The sequence below is a fragment of the Pristis pectinata genome, chromosome 2, assembly GCF_009764475.1.
Source record: "Pristis pectinata isolate sPriPec2 chromosome 2, sPriPec2.1.pri, whole genome shotgun sequence".
NCBI classification, from domain to species: domain Eukaryota; kingdom Metazoa; phylum Chordata; class Chondrichthyes; order Rhinopristiformes; family Pristidae; genus Pristis; species Pristis pectinata.
Window position 1 is genome coordinate 86,451,187 of NC_067406.1, and position 21,959 is coordinate 86,473,145.

The window sequence follows — 21,959 nt, forward strand, 5'->3', positions numbered from 1 at the left end:
CTGGGAGTTTTGGACTTTGTCACACACACACACGAAGAGTTTAGTTTTGGGGTTAACGTTCGAGGTTTAACATTTTTGAATTCTAACATACTAACATTTTTACTTTTATTTTACGTATTATCATAAGTAGTGATTAATAAGATAGTTTTAACACTGAATCATGCTCAGTGTGTTTCTTTTGTTGCTGGTTCGTGACAAAATTGGGGGCTCGTCCGGGATAGTTCCCAAGGTTAACGAGTGTCATCTGGGATCGTTCCCCAGATTGACGAGATTTGTTCGAGATTCAATCCAAAGATTTTTGAGGGAGGTCTGATAAATTCTTTTTTAATTGGCTTGTGTGTGTGGAAACCAGCAGCAATGGATATTAAGGCATTTTTGGAGTCACCAACCCAAAAGGGATTGGAGGTGGCGAAAAAGGATGATCTGATAAAGATTGCTACAAGGCTAAACCTTACAGAAGTAAAGCAGTCTATGAGAAAGGCAGATATTCAGAGACTGATAGCTGGCCATTATGTGGAAAAGAAGGTGTTTGAGAAGGAAGTGTTAAAACAGTTTCCTGGCAGTGAAATAGCAATTTCTGAGGCACAGGTGCAGCTGGCAAAGATAGAGGCTGAACGAGAGCAAAAGAGATTAGAGGCCGAACGAGAACAAAATAAATTAGAGGCCGAACGAGAGGAAAAGAGATTAGAGGCCGAACAAAAGAAATTAGAGGCCGAACAAAAGCTAACTCAGATGAAGATAGAGGCTGATCTAGCAATGAAGCAGATGGAATTGAAGAGGATGGAGCTGGATAACGAGGAGAAAAAGAGGCAGCATGAGTTACAAATGAAGCGTAGGAGTTCGGAATCTGATTCTGATGATGGTTTTTCAGCCAGCAGGGAGGTTCGATTAGTCCCTCCGTTTGAAGAAGATCAGGTTGATCAGTATTTCCAACATTTTGAAAAGGTTGCTGTGAGTTCAAACTGGCCAAGGAAAGGATGGGCTCTTATGGTACAGAGTGTGATTAAAGGTAAAGCTCAAAAAGCTTATTCTGCTTTGTCTGTTGAGGATGCAGCTGATTATACCAAGGTAAAACAAGCTATTTTGAAGGCCTATGAATTGGTCCCTGAGGCTTATAGACAAAAATTCAGAGACTTGAGGAAATCTGCAGATCAGACTTATATGGAATTTGCCAATGGAAAGAGAATATGTTTTGAACGATGGTACATGGCTAAAAATGTAGATGGGGATTTTGATAAATTGAAAGAATTGATACTAGTGGAAGACTTTAAAAGATGTGTTCCAGCTGAATTAACAACATATTTAAATGAAAAGGCAGTGGAAACTTTACAAGAAACTGCTAGGTTGGCAGATGATTATGCTTTAACCCATAAATCCAAATGGGGACAACCTAAAACCTTTCAAAAGAGTTACAAAGACAATCCAGGTAAACCAGAGATTAAATTGGGAGGTAATCAAAAAGGAAAGGATGAAAAGAAGCCAGGGCTGGAGAAACCTGTTGAGCGTACTTGTTATTACTGTAGGAAACCTGGCCACGTGATATCTAATTGTGCCCTTTTGAAGAAAAAGAAGGAAGCTGGGCCCAATGCTTGCTTTCAGGCAATTAAAAATCAAAAAGGTTTAGGAGATGCTGTTAAAGTTCAGTCCTTGCAAGAGGGAAAAGCGGAAAAGTTGGAGGAGGTGAGAAAAGAATTCCGTTCGTATGTATCAGAGGGTTTTGTTTCACTGAATGATGAGTCACCCCAGGTGCCAGTGAAAATTCTTAGAGATACTGGGGCTAGTCAATCTCTCTTGCTGGACAGTGTTTTAAATTTTGGTGAAGAAAGTGACACTGGTGAAGTAAATCTAGTACGAGGCGTTACAGGTGAGACCATGTCTGTCCCTTTTCACAGGGTGATTTTAAAGTCAAAGTTCATAGAAGGACCAGTCGAGATAGGGATAAGACCTAGTTTGCCAGTGGAAGGAGTTTCTTTGTTATTGGGAAATGACCTTGCAAATGGAGAAAGTGATCCTGTGGTACGGTTAACAACCAAACCAAGGATTGATGAGTCTGAGGATGATCCAGATGTTTACCCATCATGTGCGGTGACTCGAGCTAGAGCTAGAGAATTAGCCAAGACAGACAGTCCGGTGCAGTCTGATGTAGTTCCTTGTGACAGTCCTAAACAGGAAGAAAATTATGATGCCTTATCTGAGACTTTTCTGTCTTCACTGGAGGATCAACATCCTTACAGTGAGCCTGAATTTAAAGATTTGTCTTTGTCGAGGAAGGATTTCATGGTGGAACAGACAAAGGACCCTGAGTTGACAGAATTGAAAGAAAAAGCTCTCTCATGTGAGGAGATTGAAAAAGTGCCAACTGGATACTATGTCAAAAATGGAGTGTTAATGAGGAAATGGAGACCTCCCCATGTCCAAAAAAATTTAAAACTCGGTTGGAGAGAGTCTGCCAGCTAGCGAGAGAGAATCTGAAAACAAGCCAGATAAGAATGAAGACATATTTTGATAGACGTGCTCGGCCTAGGACATTCGCAGTGGGGCAAAAGGTGTTGGTATTTTTCCCTAGCCAAAATAATCCCTTGCAAGCTCGTTTTTCTGGACCCTATGTTATTGAATCTCGAGTGACTGATCTAACATATATAATCAAAACACCAGATAGACGCAAGAAAACACAACTCTGTCATGTAAACATGCTAAGACCTTATTATGAGAGGGATTCAGTTGTGGCCTTGGTGGATGATGTAAAGGTTGTTTCTAGAATGCCTGATGTTGATGTTGAGGAAGGCCAATTTAGACCAAATATTGTTCCATCAAAACTAAAAAACCAAAATATCATGGAGAACCTTGAAACGAAATTGGACCATTTACAAGTTTCACAAAAACAACAGATGAGAGAATTAATTTTAAAATTTAAAAATCTGTTCCCAGATGTTCCAAACAGAACATCGATAATTACCCATGATGTTGATGTTGGGGATGCAAAACCAATCAAACAACACCCATATCGAATGAATGTGGAAAAAAGTAAACTTGTTGATCAGGAAATCAAATACATGTTGGAAAATGATATTATTAGACATTCTACTTCAAACTGGAGTTCGCCCTGTGTTATTGTACCTAAACCTGATGGAACTATTAGATTTTGCACAGATTACAGGAAAGTGAATGCTGTAACAAAGTCAGATGCTTACCCTATTCCTAGAGTGGATGATTGCATAGACAGAGTGGGAAAGGCAAAATTTCTTACAAAGATTGACCTATTAAAAGGGTACTGGTGTGTTCCATTAACAGATAGAGGAAGGGAGATTTCAGCCTTTGTAACCCCTTCTGGATTGTATGAATACAATGTTTTGCCATTTGGAATGAAAAATGCTCCGGCAACATTTCAAAGAATGATTAATTCAGTGATTCATGGGTTAAAACATACAGATGCCTACATTGACGACTTAGTGACTGGGAATGATACTTGGGAAGATCACATCTCTGCGTTAGAAAGGTTGTTTGAAAGACTTTCCAAGGCTAACCTTACAGTTAACTTGGCTAAAAGTGAATTTGGCCATGCCACTGTGACGTATCTTGGTTATGTTGTAGGTCAAGGCAAGCAAGCTCCTGTTCAGGCAAAAGTTCAAGCAATATCTGAGTTCCCTATTCCCACAGGTACGAGGACTGTTAGAAGATTTTTGGGAATGGTTGGATATTATCGAAAATTTTGTAAAAATTTTGCTGATATTGCTCTTCCCCTAACTAATCTTCAGAAGAAGGGAGTAAAGTTTGTTTGGACAGATTCTTGTCAAGAAGCATTTGAGAAGCTGAAAGCCATTTTATGCTACCATCCTGTGCTCAGAACACCTGACTTTGAAAAGCCATTTTCATTAGCAGTAGATGCCAGTGATGAAGCTGCAGGAGCTGTGTTGTTGCAGAAGGGTGACCTTGATGATATTGACCATCCTGTAGCTTACTTTTCAAAGAAATTTAATGAGCATCAAAAGAATTATTCCACCATAGAGAAAGAATTACTGTCGCTTGTTTTAGCCTTGCAACATTTCAGTGTATATGTTTGCACCGCTCAGAAACCATTGACTGTGTATACAGATCATAACCCATTGGTGTTTCTGAGCCGAGTCAAAAACAAGAACAGAAGGCTGTTAAACTGGAGTTTAATTTTGCAAGAGTTTGATCTCATGATAACTCACATTAAAGGCAAAGATAATGTGATTGCTGATTGTCTTTCCCGATGTTAAATGGGAAACATGTATCTGTACTAATCTGATAGTCTGTAGTTGTGTAGCATGATAATTATTAACATTATTAACTATGCGCGGTTAAAATTTTCTTGGGAAAATTTTTTTTTAGGTGGGAGGTGTTACGGACTCAGTGAAAGTCCCTTTAAGATAGAGAGTGTGTGTGTATGTGTGTGTGGGGCGTGCTTACGTCAATAGAAGATAAAGGACGTAATGACGTTGTTGAAGAAGAAGAAGAAGAGAGAGAGAGAAGGGAGAGAGAGAGAAGGGAGAGAGACACCAGCCTGCTTGTTTTCTCTATCGATGGATGAGAAACAATAACTGTGTTTGCCACTGAAATCCATGTATGGAAGTTGGAAGTAATCCGGTGGAGTTCACTTTGTTGCTGACCTGTAGAAGGAAACAGGTATTTGTATGTGGACGACCACGGTTCGGATGCTTTTCGGGGTGAGGAAGTCACTACCGAGTAAACACTGAAGTGTCGTTTGGGTTCCATCGTGGAACATTTGGATTTCGTATGTACTCTCTCTATGTTTTCTACATCTACATCTTATCTTCAGACAACGGTGGTTGTTGAAGAAGCCCTTGCTCACGTTTCACCTTATGGCTTGCGGAACTGAACTTTAAGAACCATTCAGGAACTGGGAGTTTTGGACTTTGTCACACACACACACGAAGAGTTTAGTTTTGGGGTTAACGTTCGAGGTTTAACATTTTTGAATTCTAACATACTAACATTTTTACTTTTATTTTACGTATTATCATAAGTAGTGATTAATAAGATAGTTTTAACACTGAATCATGCTCAGTGTGTTTCTTTTGTTGCTGGTTCGTGACACCAAATATAAGTTTGGAAAAATATACACAATAGGTACTGTGCCATTCACTTTGTTACTTTCCTCCAGGGTGTGCTTGGCATTAAGTGTTCTCCCAAGCCAATCTGAGGGATATCCTGTAACTTTAAGATGGTAACTTTAAATGAATTCCAAGCCACTTATCAATCTTATTTATTTGGGTAAAGATGTCATAAAACTATTGACATGTATCATTGCACTCAGGTTAAGTTTTGAATTTTAGTACTGCAGGGGAAAGTTGGGATGATGGTTCAAATTCAAAGGATTTGTTTTAAAAAGGAATTTATCTTTTAATTAAGTCTCTGGTAGGATACTTTACAATGTCTATAGAGAAAGCAGGCCACAATGCCATAATGGTGGAGAGTCATCCCATTACTGTTTCATCCGTAGAATCCTATAAGCTGTGAACAACAAAGAGGAAGATCAGAGCCAAAAAGGGAAAATGAACAGTTCTTTGTGAAAAAAGTGATATTAATAAATAATTTTTCAATCAAAAATATATATAAACATGACAGTTGCTTTGCAGAAGGTCTCAATATGGCAGAGAATGCCTGTCTTCATTGCCTGACTAACCCATTTCAAAATGACAATAAAATGTCAATAAAATGAAAATTAGGTGGATTTCATTTTGAGCAATGTCTCCACCAGCTTACTGCCTGGACAGCAACGTGACCCTCAGGCTCTCTTAAAAATGACGATAGTGAATGAAGCAAAGTCTGCAGTGGCTACGGCCATGTCCAGTCACCACTGAATAGTAACAGAATATATTACGATCTCCAACTATAATCACCATTCCAAGCCCCTGACCACTCCTTCCATGTAAAGTCTCCCTCCCAACATTCCACCACAACCCACTTAAAAGGACAGGTTTGAAATGGAAAGATTTCTCCCCCTCCATTATCTCTCCTTAAGTTCATTCCTATAAGCAGCTATTATTTGTATGCAGTCATTACCTTACCACCCATCAAAGCAAGCTCAATTCCATCCCTTCCCAAGGTCCCTCCACCACCACTGGAATCACTTTCAAGCAATCAGAAAATGATGTTTGTTCATATTCCCTTCCCAAAGGCATTCTGATTGAATTTTTACTTTAGTAAGCTGTACTGTCATGACTAAAAAACAAGCAACCTGGAATGACAGGGCACTGAACTTGTAATTCATCTTGTTTGTATCACTCAGTGTTCACGGATGCTTTATGAAAGTTGTTATTTATTTTAAAGACACTTTATTCATCAACATTACCATGATTTGAGTTGTTTGCACTACACCTTAATGGTGATCTGTACTGCATTACTTGGCATTTTTGATAAAAATTCTGGACGTCTTGATGCAGAATTTGTAGCTGCATATGAGGGGCTGAGTTCAAACCTTCCCATCTGCAATGATCTGATACCATCAAGGAAGGATTATCTCGAAAAATACATTGGCCCATTCTCACACCATCTTCACCATCACTAAACCAAGCCCTTTCTTTGATTGCTGAATTTTCTTCTGATGAGGTGGGAGCATCATTGATGAAAATTAGAAACCTAATGATGTTGTTAGGACACCCACCAGACTTTAACCTCTGACTATGCAGGAGTGATGTCATTGGTTTCCAGAATATTTCTAAGATTCTCCTAAAAATCTAAGGCTGAAGAGTGCAGCAGGAACTTGGAGGTTAAAAATGCTGCCTTTCTTTCTGCATTACCATTTCTCACCAGAAACATCTTAAAATTAGTTCCAGAATATTTTTCTTGCAAGACCGAATTAAATGAATTGGTGCACTATTCAGCTGAACAGTGATCCTTCCTGCCATTTCTATGTTGAAATTAAGCACCATGTTATTATTCTGCTCAACTGTAAATAAAAGGATAAAGAGAGTAATTTAAAGAGTATAAAAACAGTAAAGAATCAGAAACATGGAGAAAGGGAAAGAATGCAAAGATTGCAAATAAGGGGACATTGTTACAAGATAGGGAGCCGGTCGTTTAGAACTTAGCTGCGTGGAAATTTCTTCTCAGAGGATACTAAATCTCTGGAATTCTCTGCCTCAGAGGGTGGTGGAGTCCGGTCATTAGAAGTATTTAAGATGGAGATAGACAAACATTTGAAAGAACAAGGAATTGAGGGCCATGTGGAGCTGGCACAGAATTGGAGTTGAGGCCAGCGTGGGTCAGCCATTATCATATTGAATGGTGGGGCAGGCTTGAGGGTTCTTGTGGAGAGACAGCTCAAGAGTAAAAATCAGTATGAAGACATTTTACAATATGATCAGGGGGAAAAGGGTGAAACCAAACCTTAAGCTATGTAATGGTGCCATTACACAGAATTATTGCTCACTTCAGAATTTTTCTTGCATGTACATGAATGCATCAAGGAAACAAATAGAAAGAGAAAAAATGTTCTCAATGTATCTGTTTGTCAGGAGAGTAAGACGGACATCTGTAATCATACATAAAGAAACTAGGTGTATTATGAGAAAAAAGTGCTCATTATGTGGAAGCACTGTCTGAAACAGAAAATGAAAGCAGACACAGTCATGAAGCTATGTTTTTGTGTACCAAGAGCATTCTTTCCAATAGGAAAAGCTTTTGTTATCATCGATCGCAATAACTTGTAATAATGTAACACCTTTAACATTGTTAAAGCTTCTGAGGTTCTTCATAGCATAGTTAGCAAGCAAAATTTGACGAGTCACGAAGGCAAATATAGGTTTAAGGACCAGCTTTAGGGAGGAAAGAAAGTTGGAGATGTAAAGAAGCTTGCTAATGGAATTCTAGAGATTAAGACCTTGGGAGCTGAAGGCACAACTGCCAATTAGTGAAAACAACAGGATTATTTAAAATTCAGCACTATCCATTCTTCAAATGGGGCAATGCCTAATAGAAACTGGATGAGCAGAATTCAGTTAGTGTGGTCTCATGAGTTCTGTGCCAAGCTACTAGCTTGTTAAGAATTGTAATCACCAGAGTTGCTGACTACTTTTGGTGGAATGAACTGAAATTCAGGTCTGAGAGGAGAATTTTTGAACAAGTCCATTTTTGCAGAAGCCAAGTCATGATTTCCCAAAGATAACACAACCAAGAGTCAGACTTGCTCTCCCGAAGTTGTAACTTCCGTAGATTATAAATTCAGTTATGGATTTTTTTTTCATCAGTGTGTTATTTGTGGAATGTAACAATGCAGTTGGTTAAGATTGTATAATGTAGATTGTAAGGTTATACTGAAATCCCACCTTTTCATTTTAACCAATTCTTGGGAGTTTTACATTGGCTTATTAGAAAATCGCTTTGGGATTAATTACCTGTTTCAGGAGCTCAAATAGATGAAGTACAATCTACAAAACTCAGATAGTTCTTGTGATGGTGAAATTATACTTAACTAGTATACATATGCTCCTGATTCAAGGAAGAATCTGAAACATCCATTGATGGAATTCATTGCATATTAAAAATTTAGTAAAGGAGCTGTTAATCTTAGGCTTGGACTGCTGGTTTAAAGGGGGCCTCTGCCGCCAGATAATGATAGACTGCAAATGCAGAATCTGCTCTTCAAAGGAATTCAGAAAACTCAGACATACAAAGTCCAGGTAAAAATTGAAAATTTGTCATACTATCAGGTTAAACACAGGTTTGGAAATTAGTTGATATCATCATGGTCAGCATGGACGAGATGGGCTGTAGGGGCCCATTTCTGTGCTCTACATTTCCATAATTCTATGACTGTGCCATTGACAGGCTTAAAAGAGGCACCAACATATCCATTATGACAGAGACAGGGACACACATTGTATATCAGAGGTACGCAGCCACTTGCCGGTAAGGGCAAAAGTGGAAGAGTCCAACATCTACAGACGTTGGCACTTTCCTAAAGAAACTGTTTCAGGATCCTTTCCAAGAATGGACTGCACTGGATAGAGCTGGAAGTGGATGTGCTCACGCAGAATAACCACCAGTCTGTGTGGCTTTAACATACTACTTTAAATAATCCATGAAACAACCTTTAGAGGTTGTCACCAAAATGGCAAATTTCTAATAATAACTAAATGTAGAGCCAGGGAGAGTTGTGAGTATTCCTTAGCTCCTCGTTAGTCTTGAAGATTATTCTCAGCCTTGTTCAACTGAATAATGCTGAGGCAGGAACTTAGATAAATACCTGTGGGGAAAGACCAGGATATGGGACTGTCAGAGGAGGTGCCACTGCAGGGCTTCCACTGCATCTGGATTTTCAAATGGCCTTTCGTGCAGACATTTCAATTCTTCTACTTGACTTTAAGCTGCAGTTATGCCTCTTGAACCATCCATCTGGAATTTAGTGTGACTATTATTCACTGTTGCACACGAGCTTATATTGAAGTGAGATATGAATGAACCTTTTAAAATAGACATTCAGCCTAAAATAAAACTGTACGATTTATCAGATCGTTTCACTCTGGAAGAAAACCCTTGATAGTTGACCAATGCAATTCCTTTTCTGTAGTAAGTTCCCCATTAATTACATTTTCATGAGCTGGCACCAAGAGTGCGTGGAAGTGGTGTAAAAAGAGCATCTGGATGTGGTGTTTAACAGAGATTAATTGAACTGTAGTATATCAGGTACTGTTATAAAGCAGTACACCCACTGAAAAGGTTTAGGTAATTTATCTGTTATATTTTTTATAAAGTATGTACACTTTGTTTTTGGTCAAGAACAAGTGAAATGGCACATGAAGCATCGCCACACTATTCAATATTTAACTTTATATATCCCATTGCCCATTCCATAACCTTTAAATTCTTCAAGATTCTCTTGCCCCAGAAAGAAAGGGGGACACAAGAATGAATTACAAAACAGGCCAACTGTACCACAATGCTAAAAAATAGCTTATGTTAAGTGCAAGTTAAAAAGCCTTGATAAAAAGCTAGATTGCAACACAACAATATTAACTTTAGCAGTTTAAATACAAGGCTTTTGTTAAAAGATTTCTTTTTCTCTTTGAGATACATAGGTGCCACTGATATTTTTTCATTTAAGCTATATACACAACCAGCTGTAACATTTAACAGTAACATAATTACACGGAGCTCACAGGTTATAATAAGGTGGTAAGTACACAATCAAAATACTGGCAATTACAGTTGAAATGTATTTTATCCTTCAAGGTTTTGAATTTCATTGAGTGTAACCACATTCAGGTGACCAGTCACCTGATTTTCTCTCCCCAACCATTGTCCTGATCTTTTGATCTTTACTGTATCCATATGGTATTACTTCGATCAGACCTTCGTGTTTCCACAGTTAGATCACCAAATGTCGAGAAAAATTGCTCCATCTCTTTTTGCAACATTTCATTGCGTTTCTCGGCATCCTCCCGTGCACGCTCTGTGTTCCTCATCTTTATTTCTACCATGGTGTACTTCTTCCTTTCCTGGTCCAGTTCCTCGTGAAGGGTCATTACCTCAGACTCCAGCTCAAGGTTTCTCTGCTCCAAGCTGTCAGTAGCAAATTAAAAGAAGAAATTAACAAAAGAACGGAAGAGAAATGATCGAGTACTTTCCTGCTAACTCTGACAGATTTTACAATATGGTTGAAAGTTGATCATATTTCCCTTGCAAAAAATCAAGGTTATGAATATTATTAAAACATGAAGCATTTGTTTATGGCAAAATGCTACATATGATGAATACACAGAATTAAGAGTGGGGAGCTGTAAAGAATTTTAGCTTGGTGTTACAGATTGACTGCTGTTATAGAAATAAATTCCTTTTAATTCAATTTGATTTCATTAAAAATGAAAGTTTGGTACAGAAGCAGAGAGAGGGAAAAAGTTAGTTATTGGATCTTTTACTGTCTTTTACTTAAGTCAATGGAAACAAATTTCATAAAATTAAGTTCAAAGCTCACATTATCACATCACATATTTATCACAACTATCATATGAATTTCCTTCTCATATATGCTAATGATCTCCAGAATACCCTGGAGTGTCTTGTTAAAGTCAAAGCTAAGGTATTTCCTCGAAGGATGAGGTTGGAATAGAGTCTGAGGTCAATCACTGTTCGATTGCCACTTGGATGAGGAAGTTTTCAGTTTGTGAGGTGCTTGTAATTTTTTGTCTCCATAGAAGTACTTGCGTTTATAAAGTGCCTTTCATGTCCTTTTCTGGATGTCCCAAACTACTTGACACCCAACAACAAAACAAGTTGAATTCTTCACAAGTTTTACAATGCATTTAGCTTTAGTCAGAATGATATTTTTCACCGAATGTAAAAGCTTCTTAAGTGTTTTGGATTCTGATGAAGTGATTGTGCAAGTGAAGACATACTGTGCTTAAGGAGCTGTCACACTCTGACTAATTATCTTATTTGCACCAACACACTTGTGAAGTATTAAGTTAAAGGTGATGATGAGGTAAAAGACTTGTATTTACATGGCATTTTTCACAAACAAAGCACTTTACATTAATAAAGTACCTCCTTGAGTACAAGAGTTGGGACATCATGTTTCAGCTGTGCAAGACATTTAGTTAGGCCACACTTGGAATATTATATGCAGTTCTGGTCACGAATCTACGGAAAGGAAGTGGTAGCGGTAGAAAGACTGCAGAAGAGATTCATCAGGATGTTGCTTAGAATGGAAGGATTTAATCACAAGGAGAAATTGAAAGGCGCAAAAAGGGTAGATAGAAACAATCTTTTTCCAAAGGTAGAGGTGTCTAAAACTAGAGGACATGGGTTTAAGGTGAGAGGGAAAATATTTAAAGGAGGTCTGGTGGCAGGATTTTCCACACAGGCAGTGGTGGGTATATGGAATGAACTGCTGGAGGAAGTGGTAAATGCAGGTACAATCAAAGCATTTTAAAAGCACTTGGACAGGTACATGGATAGGAAAGGAATAGAGGGAAATGGGCTAAATGCATGAAAAGTGGGATTAGCAATAAATAGGCATCTCAGTTGGCATGGATGAGTCAGGCTGAAGGGTCTGTTTCTGTGCACTAAGATACAAGAATAAGAAAAAAATAAGACACAGGGTGGGAACACACTTGTACATTGGTCACAAGCCCAGGCGAGGCTTATTAATGAGTGGCTTGCTCCTATTGGCAAACAATCTCTCAGTAGTGAGGGAATACCCAAATCAAAGTGGAAACAATGGCCACTGCAGATAGCACATCCTAAAATGCATCTAAAAGCATGCTTCATCCTTTAATTTGTATTTGAGAGCGGAGGTGCCATTTCCCACACCTCCGTTCTCACCCCCACCTCTCCCAGACCCAACAGGGATAGGGTCCCCCTTGTCCTCACATTTCATCCCACCAGCTTACGTGTCCAACACACCATTCTCTGCCACTTTCACCATCTCCAATGGGATCCCACCACCAAGCATATCTTCCCCTCCCCATCCCTTTCTGCCTTTCACAGGGATCACTCTCTCCACGACTCCCTCGTTCACTCCCCCCCACCACCCACCCATCCTGCTCCTCAGTCCTCGGCCTCCTCCACTGCCAGGAGAATTCCAAGTGCAAACTGGAGGAACAGCACCTCATTTTCCATCTCTCTCTCTCACCACTCTTTATTTTGCATATATGGAGTCATGTGCACAGCAGAATGTGTGAGATCCTCAGCTGGATTAATCTGGAAATTTTTTATTTGTCTTTTTCTATTGGGCCTCTCTCCTTGTTAGCTTCCTTGATCTTTTCCTGGGCATTATGGAGCACATTCACATGTTTGCTGCTTTTCTTGCTGTTTAAATGGATACTCAGCTGACATCGGGAGACCAGACTGCACAACAGAGCTGACTGCAGACTGCTGACACATCCTTCCAAAGTCCGCAGAGTGTGCTACAACTAACAGGGAGCTTCTCCTCCAGCAGTTAGCTGCAGACATACTCTTCGACTGGTGTCTTAGTAGTGATATTGCTGGGAGCTTTTTATTACCACAGGCATCTTAGCTGGCTCCTCAGGGTCACTCGTGCCTGTCAGGAAAGAACCTGCTCCCACATAATCTTCACTATATCCTATCAGGATATCTTGAAAAAAACAATTTGTTTTCAGGCTCGAGCCTTCCATTGAGATATGACATTCTGCAAGAAGACCTTCAGCTGTACTCTCAATGGCTGGACTGCTCTCTCTGTTGGGCTCAAGGTCAAGCTCACTGCCAACTTCGTCACAAGGCGTCGTTCCAAGTGGCCACAACAGATCACAGTAAGTGCAGCAGTGTATTCATGCAAACTTGATTTCATCTGTTCTGATTTTAGTAAGGGACAGCTGGTGTCCTGGGCACTGGGATTTGCCAGCATTGCTGGATTACCATGAATAAAGAGAGCTGTCAACTGCAGCCATGTGGCAATGGGCTCCCCTAAGAACCCAGACCCTTCCACCATCAGGAAAAGATTCCACTCCACATTCCCTCAATGTGCAGTTTATTTGGATCATGAGAAGAATTTCATTGTGGTGAATGCATGTTTCTGGGAAGCACATGTGACTTTCATCCTGACTCCAGCTGTTCCTGAAGGAATGGATCCTGGAGGTCAAGGGCCACCCTCTAGCTCAAGGGTCATACAGCACAGAAACAGGCCCTTTAGCCCAACTCATCCACACCTTCCCCCAAATTTACAACGGCATGCTCTCCAACCACAAGGGGTGAGCACAGACATAATGAGAGCCACGACGACCAGAAATGTAATGGCAAGTGACATTGGTGTTCTCAAGATGAGACTTCATTGCGTGAATCAGTGAGGGAGCTTTCCACAGTACAGGCTGAGCTGACATAGAGACTTCATTGTTGCATGAAGGTCAAAATAAATTGCAGCTGCAGGAAATCCAAAACAAAAGGGGTGGCACGGTAGTGTAGCGGTTAGCGTATCACTATTACAGCGCCAGTGACCTGTTTCAATTCCTGCTGATGTCTGTAAGGAATTTGTACTTTTTTCCCGTGTGTCCGCGTGGGTTTCCTCTGGATGCTCCAGTTTCCTCCCACATTTCAAAGACATACAGGTTAGGAGCTGTGGGCATGTTATGTTGGCGCCAGAAGAGTGGCGACACTTGCGGGCTGCTCCCCAGAACATTCTCAGTCACGCAAAAAGACGTATTTCACTGTGTGTTTCCATGTACATGTGACTAATAAAAATATCTTAAAGATACCTCAAAAGTGCTTAAAAGCAGTAAATGCTGGAAACCGACAGCTGGTCAGGCGGCATCTGTGAAAAGGGTAACAGAGAGGTCTCAGACCTGAAACATTAATTCTGTTACTCTTTCTACAGATGCTGCCTAACCTGCTGAGTGTTACCAGCATTTTCTGTTTGTACCTCATCATAATGTGCTGCACCTTGCATAATATTGCAAGCAGAAGCAGCAGCCAATGCAGCAAAGAACCCAGAGTCCGAGGGCCATGAGGCAGAGGCTGAACACTGGTAGGAGAAAGAGGAGTGGGAGGAAGGAGAATGCTAATAGGAGCTTTGAGCTGGCTCAGCAACCACAACCCCATCTCCTGGCTGAACAGAGGAGGGAGTATTGTTAACACACAAAATGCTGGAGGAACTCAGCAGGTCAGGCAGCATCTATGGAGGGAAATGAACAGTCGATGTTTTGGGCCGAGACCCTTCATCAGGACTGGAATGAAAGAGGGCAGAAACCAGAATAAAAGGGTGGGGGGGGGGAGGGAGGAGCACAAGCTGGCGGGTGGTAGGTGAGTCCAGATGAGAAGGGGAAGGTAGGTAGGTGGGGGATGGCAGGGGAAAGTGGGTTGAAGTATTGTCAGCCCGGGCTATAATGAACAACACACAAAAAGCTGGAGGAACTCAGCGGGTCAGGCAACATCCATGGAGGGATATATTCAGTCAACGTTTCGGGTTCAGACTCTTCATCTGGACTCTGTGTTACATGCTTCTCCTATGAAGCCTGCAAAACCAAGTCAAGTGATCATCAGCACACTCCAAATCATTACACCAACAATGTGCATCAAAATGCAGGTGGAGGTGCGCAGATGACCCATAAGGATCTCTCACATCCTGCTTTACAGGTTCACCTGCACTGAATATGGCACATGAATAAATGAATTCCTGCTCCAATTACTTTCATGGTTTGTTTCAGCATCGCTGTTGTTCATGATGAATGTTGAACAACTTAAGACTCCTGCACAAGACACACCTGCCTGTGAGAATCCTCATTCTAAGTGGAAACAGTAATGCGTAATTTCTGTCAGCAGTGGTCCTGTGTGTGGGATTTCTTATTTCTTGAGGAAAGTCCTACAGCCATCTTCTATCAAGCTCTTCTTGTGGGGTGTCTGGTGGTTCTCCTGACTTCCTGGACCTTCCTCTTACTATGTGTCTCATTCATCAGCACTTGCTTGTCCCTCAGAGTGAATGTGGAAGCTGTGTCCCACTCCCTTCCAGCTCCTCTCTCCCCAGTGACAACCGTACTGTGTGTTGCAGCTGCCCAGTTGACACCGTCCCCCGAATATTGCACAGCAAATCGATGCGAGATGTGCTAAATTGGTTGAGATCCTATCAGGGAATCACATAAATCTGGTTTTAATACTTTTTGTGTGTTAGCTAATCTAAAGCCAGCCCACACTGGATGTTGGCTCAACTTTTCAATTTTTTTTGCATGGGACAAAATTTGGCACGAGCACTATACGTAATAATGTTTTAATGCACCGAAAGTTAAATACCTGGGAATATGTTCACTATAAACGCAGGAGCTCCTGCAATTACAGCTGCTACATAAATATTATATTGCCTAAGACTTTTTTTAAAATAAACAAAATGACGATGAGGTGCTCAGAAGCGTTACAGAAACAACAAAGATGATTTGGGGTCAGGGTTTCAAGACCAGCTTGTGTGAGGTGTACATTGTCAAAATGACGCAGGGCAATGATAAAGGTTGCTTGCAAAACGCACAGTGATGCGAGGGAGTGAATGGAGATCTGTCTTGGAAAGGGACATCTGGATTTAGTCACTTCCCCTGCGGCTGCCTTCCAGCACTAGTACAGCTGGGAAATGAGAATGAGTAAGTCCACTCCCTATCCCAATTCATCACCTACTTGTCACACTCTGAGCAGGAGATGGCCTTGCATCCGATGAGATTTCTGCATCAGGGCCATACGACATGAAGTCAATCCATGCAAAACACTCCTGTTAGAGCACTGCTGGGGAACCTGCCCATCATTGTGAACTCCCATCACAATGTTGTCTTTCCAAAGCAGCACCACGCTGAGATACACATCGCTCTCCACCCACCACCTCACATTGCACTTAACTCTACCCTCAACCCAACCCTCCACAATCCACTCTCATACTCTGTGTCTGCCAGTCCTCAGTCACTCTCTCTCTCTGTTGGTTCTGATTCTACCTCCATGTAGTGCATCTGCTGGTCCATTCCAATCACCCTCTACCCTGCTGCTCCCTGATCTTTTTACTTGTGTCCAATTTATTTGTGGTCCCTTCTCCCAAACCCCAATGTCCCCTCCCCTAACTGGGCCTGTTGCTAACAACCTATCAACTCGAAAAGGAATGGTGGACGGCACATTTTCTGCGCACGATTGGTTATATCTGAAACCTTGAACCTTCTGAGGTTTCCAATGAGTGAGGCTATCAACCACGGCATGACTGGTGTCTCACCGTTACAACCAACTAGGGCAATCATGACACTGTGCCATAATTTCCCGGCACACTTGTGACCCCTAATCCAGCAAGATTGTTTCCAATGGTCAGGAACTATGGCTCCAGATAAAAGATGGAGGAAATGCTTCACGTATCCAATTGGGTCAGGCAGCAACAGGCACCCTACAGTATCCTCGCTGCAACTCACTGTCGGGCAGGCACGGTAGTATGGCGGTTAGCATAACACTATTACAGCGCCAGCGACCAGGATTCAATTCCAGCCACTGTCTGTATGGAGTTTGTACGTTCTCCCCATGACTGCATGGGTTTCCTCTGCGTGCTTCGGTTTCCTCCCATATTCCAAAGACATATGGGTTAGGAAGTTGTGGGCATGCTATGTTGGTGCCGGAAGCATGGTGACACTTGTGGGCTGCCTCCAGAACACTCTACACAAAAAGATGCATTTCACTGTGTGTTTTGATGTACAAGTGATTAATAAAGATATCTTATTGGGGGCAGAAATCTTTGGTGTACCAGTCATCAGGCTCGTCCTGGACACAGGCTAGAAATGGCGGGTGCTGTGCGGAGCTTTATTCCTGGGTCCTGCCTTGTCAATTTTTTTTTATTCATTCAAGTTCTGGGAGCTGGTCGTAGGAGGGCACAATGGGCTGGTTTGAGCTTCTGGCTATTCTGCCCAGCACCTGCCAGGAAGTGGAGCGTGCACGGCACCAACTGGTACCTAAATATTGCAGGTTGGGGTCCTGCAGCCAAAGGAGGGCCTGGATTTGTAAATTGGAACAGTCATATGCCTGTCTTAGCCAGGTCTTGGGTGTCCCTGGGGTGTTGAGATTTTCAGCTGCGGGACAACTTCAGGTGCCTATGAGGCAATTGTGTGGTGAGTTGAGTTTTTCCGGTTTCTAGCATCTGCAGATTTTTGATTTCATTTGATTTCAATTCTGTTTCACATTATTTTGTGTTTATCTTACAATGCTTATACTCAAGTAAAACAGCAGTTTGATATATGAATGTACCTGGGAAAGCTGGTTGAACTTTAAGAGCCAGATTACCAGGGCTGAGGGCTGCCTGGTTATACACACTGCACTGAAGCATGGTGTATACAAACCAATGCAAGTGGTTGCAAAGACCAGGCTTGCAGCCCCTTAAATACAGAAGATTAAACAATTTAACTGATTTATTGTGGATAATCAAGTTGTTGGTATAGATAGAAACTATTTTATTTAATGGAGGCTGAGACAGACCATTCAAGAAACTCTTTTTCACACAAAGAGCAAACAGCTCCTTTACCAAAGCCAGCTGACTGCAAGAAGCTGGGTGAATAGAAAGTTACAAAATGGAGATGGATGGATGGTTGCTGGGTGTTTATTAAGCACTGTTTACCAAGGCAGCACCTGGGACTTTGACACATAGGTCAACCATGAGCTAACCCATTGACAAAATAGGTTTAAGAGGCTAAAGGGCCAACTCCTTGTTTCTAAGGTTATGATTCTAACGGGTGGCAATGGCAGTCAGACTTCACTCTGGGACACAACATAACTGAAGGGCTTTGGATGGGCGAGGGAGTTGTCTCTGGTCCTACGTCAGTCTAATGAAACTGTCTAAAATGTAAGTAAATAACTAATGCAAATCTTGAGTCACCGTAACATTCCAATCAATCACATTTGTCTGAGGTGTGTCATTATTTTCTCATAAAGTCAGTAATTAACTGGGTATACTTAATGAATAAATAGAGCAGCTTTAATAGCTTTTAAAATTATAGATGCCAAAATCCTCGATCTACTCAACAGATAATTAATTAAACAACCAGCTACGTGGCATCATCTCTTGCACCTGGGTAATCATCACGTCCAGTGATAATGCCGTGTTCAACAATTAGGTACTAGACAAGTCAGATGCAGTAAATTACCAGCATTGCAGGAAACCTTCAATAGTGTGGCCTGTTTATTCCCCAGGTGAGATGTGAGATGGGAAGCAGACCAGATTTTCCACACTTTCATTGTAAATAAGTGGCAAATTCTAATCCATATCTACCAAGAGATTCAGTACATAGTCATTTGAAGATTTATTCCTGTTAACTTGAAAGCTCTATATTGCAAAATGTGCCACATGTCCACAAAGGGGTCCAGATCCTTCCACAAATTGTGATACAAACAGCAATTACTCAAAACTCGAGCTGAAGACTCATCAGGTTTTGGTAAGGTGCAGGATCCAAGCTTGCATGCCCCTTCTATAAATAGATGGCAATCACCTGTGTGGGTTTACAGACGTCAGCTTGGACCTTAACATGAACAGTGACAGCAAGAAGTTGGCATAGATTTTTGGATGAATGTGTGCCAAACGGCTGTTAATGTTTGACTGTTGGTGACATTCGAACAATCATTTCTTTTTTATCCCCTGGCTTTAGCAAACTATCGTGCACCTCCTGCCCCTCCCCCACTCCCATTCAGGCATTGGCTCCTTGCTTGGTCACGAGGCCTTTTGGTACCTCAATCTATACTTCATATGCGACCATAGTCAGTCGTAGGCAACCTATTGAGAGTACCATTGCTGGGGTTCAAACCTATCCTCAAACAGTACAAACTCTTCCAGCCAAAATAAATCTGCAATGAATACTGGGAAATAATTATTTCAACAACATTACAAAAAAACTAGAAATGAAGTGAAGCTGAGATGAGTTGATTTTGTTACTGTATGATTTTGACAACATGGACTGCGATAAAACTTTAAAACAGTGCAGCTGCTGCATATGTTCTACTTAGCAGTTGTCCTACCTTTTGATTCTTGCTTCGTATTCGATCTTCTGCTTTGTAACCTCTTGCTTCAGGCTGGCCACAAGACTGTGCAAAGCACTGTGGTTGCCGGTGGAAGCATTGGAGACAAATGTGTCGCTGTTATCGCTGCTGCTCGTGGCCCGACTGCTGCAGCCACCCCCACTACTCCGCTCGTACTTGTTCTCCGAGTCAGTCCGGAAAGAGGTCTCTTGGACTGGGCCCTCCAGAGCCGGGTCTTCGTAACCCCCTGCATAAATGTCCTGGTCCGGGCAGGTGGTGGTGGAGGACCGGCAGGAGTTGGAGTGCTCCATCAAGGATATTTCACAGGAAGAGGTGGACCAAGTGGCACTGTCCACGCTCTGCTTGTCGTCCGAGTTGGAAAGTGAAAATTGCTGCTGGACATTGTCATAGGTGGACAGTCTGTGGTGCTGCGTGGATTCACTGTTCACTGCATCCTTGGCCTTACTGTCCCTCATTGTGACGTACCCATTGGGCATCCAGCCTGCAACTCGGTTGTTCAGAGAGGAACTCATCACGTCTGTGCTGGAGATGCCCATTCTCACTCCCCCGTTCTGCATGCCGCCGGTCCCCAGCTTGGTCCCCGTCCCCTTCAGTGAGGAATTCCTCCTTGCTTGCAGACTGCCGTTTGGCAGTGTCTGAATCTTTTCCTGGGTTTCCGCAGGGCTGCTGAAGGAGCCGTTGGTGACAATGCCGCTCCCTTTAGAATAAGCTGGGTTCTTCTTCACCATGATGGGTGGGCTTCTGTTGACATCCACTTTGCTGAGGCTGCTTCTGGGACTGCTGCTTAATTTGTTTCCCCCATTCAGTGTGGTAGGAGATCCCCCAGTCTCACCACTCCCTCTTTTGGGTGACTCTGAGTTATCCCAGGAGCACTGACGGACAGGCTCGGATTGTGGCTTCTTATTCTCCTTGTTGATAGGTGGAGGGAACCCTGCCAAGGACTTTTTTGGTACTTCATTGTTGTTGTTGCAGCCATCCTGTCTGCCTTGAACCTCCTCTCCATCTTTGGGAAATAAATTGTTGTGTTCACTTATAAATACCGACATTAACTGTTGAACCAGGACTGTACCTGCAGAAAGCCAGGATGGTACAGGAAAAGAGATAGATGACAAGGAATTAGTTATGTCCTGTGCAGTATGCTGTACATTTGTTTCTAGAACAAAATAGGCTGGGCATCCCAATATTTGTGCCAAGCAGGTATGGGTTGAGAAGTCATTCATACTGGTGCATATTTCTGCAGAGAAGATTCACCAGGATGTTGCCTGGGATAGAATGTTTCATTTATGAGGAGGAGGAGGACAGGTTGGGTTTGTTTTCTTAGCATGGGGAAGGCCAAGGAGGGACTTGATTGAGTTATGCAAAGTAATGGAAGGGTACATGGTAAGAAACTTTCCCATAGCAGAGGTGCCTAAAACTAGAGGGCTTAGGTTTAAGGTAGGTGGTAGGGGATTTAGAGGGGGCCTGAGGAAGATCTTCTTCAGCCAAAGGCTGTTGGAATCTGGAATGCATGGCCTGTGGGATGGTGGAGGCAGAGACTCTCACAATATTTAAAAAGTATCTAAATGAGCATTTGAATCGCAATTGCCAATGTATAGAAGGCTCTGCACCAAGTGCTGGAAAATGGAATTAATATAGATGGCTGGCATGGAAATGGTGGACTGAAGGGCCTGCTTATTTGCTCTATGACTTGATGGTGTTGGCCAATTCACAGGGTGAGGCAGCCCGTACTGATCTATGGATCTTTTATTTACATAAATAATTCTCCTGTTTTAACCCCATTTCTTCTTTGTAGTAAATCCTCAATGGATTCCATTGGGTGGAATGATTAATATAATGATATCAAGTAGTCCCCAATCCTGATAAAGTTGTTTGCTGCAGATCTTTGCTGCAGAGGAAGTGGGGAAGTCTATCATGGGTAGCCAATGTATGGGCACAGTCTGGCCTTTCTCTGGAAATGCGTCTGTGGAACCTTCATGTCAATCCCTCCCATCTTATAAAGAAACAAGGTAAAACTATTTTGAACAGTACCCACCACTGAGTCGAGCCAGAGGCCTCTTGCCAATAAACTAGTTTCCTTACAGGAGGGAGGGCCTAACATTTTAAGACGACATAATTGAAAATGGGGAAGCACAAGGACAAACACCATGGATCCGATAAAGATGCTTCAAAGTATGATTTATATGGTGGGAGACCAGGAGAAACAAAGGGATTTGGGTATCCATGTGCACAAATCACAAAGAGCTGGTGGACCGTTACAAAATGTGATCAAAGGCTAATAAAACATTAGCATTTCTCTCAAAGTGACTGGAATGCGTGGCCCCTGCTTTAGTTGTATCCAGCCTTGGTCAGAGCACACTTCGAGTTCAATGCTCTGTTTTGGGGACAGCAGAACACAGGACAGGACTGGACTTAAAGGATCGTATTCTGGGGACAGCTTGCAGAAACGTGTTTGTTTAGCCAAAGGACATTGAGAGTTGGTTTTCACTGCAGAGTTT

At 41.9% G+C, this 21,959-nt stretch overlaps 1 protein-coding gene across 3 annotated transcripts in view; it reads right to left on the reverse strand.

Annotated features, from left to right (window-relative positions):
• Positions 1-9,758: 9,758 nt before the first annotated feature.
• The window catches only part of arhgap24 (Rho GTPase activating protein 24), a 391,296-nt gene continuing 379,095 nt past the window's right edge, over positions 9,759-21,959 (reverse strand). For all 3 annotated transcript variants that reach the window (XM_052010255.1, XM_052010256.1, XM_052010257.1), the window contains 2 exons: positions 19,444-20,533; positions 9,759-10,548 (listed from right to left, as the gene is read on the reverse strand). In XM_052010255.1, the coding sequence (XP_051866215.1) occupies positions 10,305-10,548; positions 19,444-20,533 (1,334 nt within the window). In that variant the 3' untranslated portion in view covers positions 9,759-10,304. The remainder of the gene's footprint in view (positions 10,549-19,443; positions 20,534-21,959) is intronic.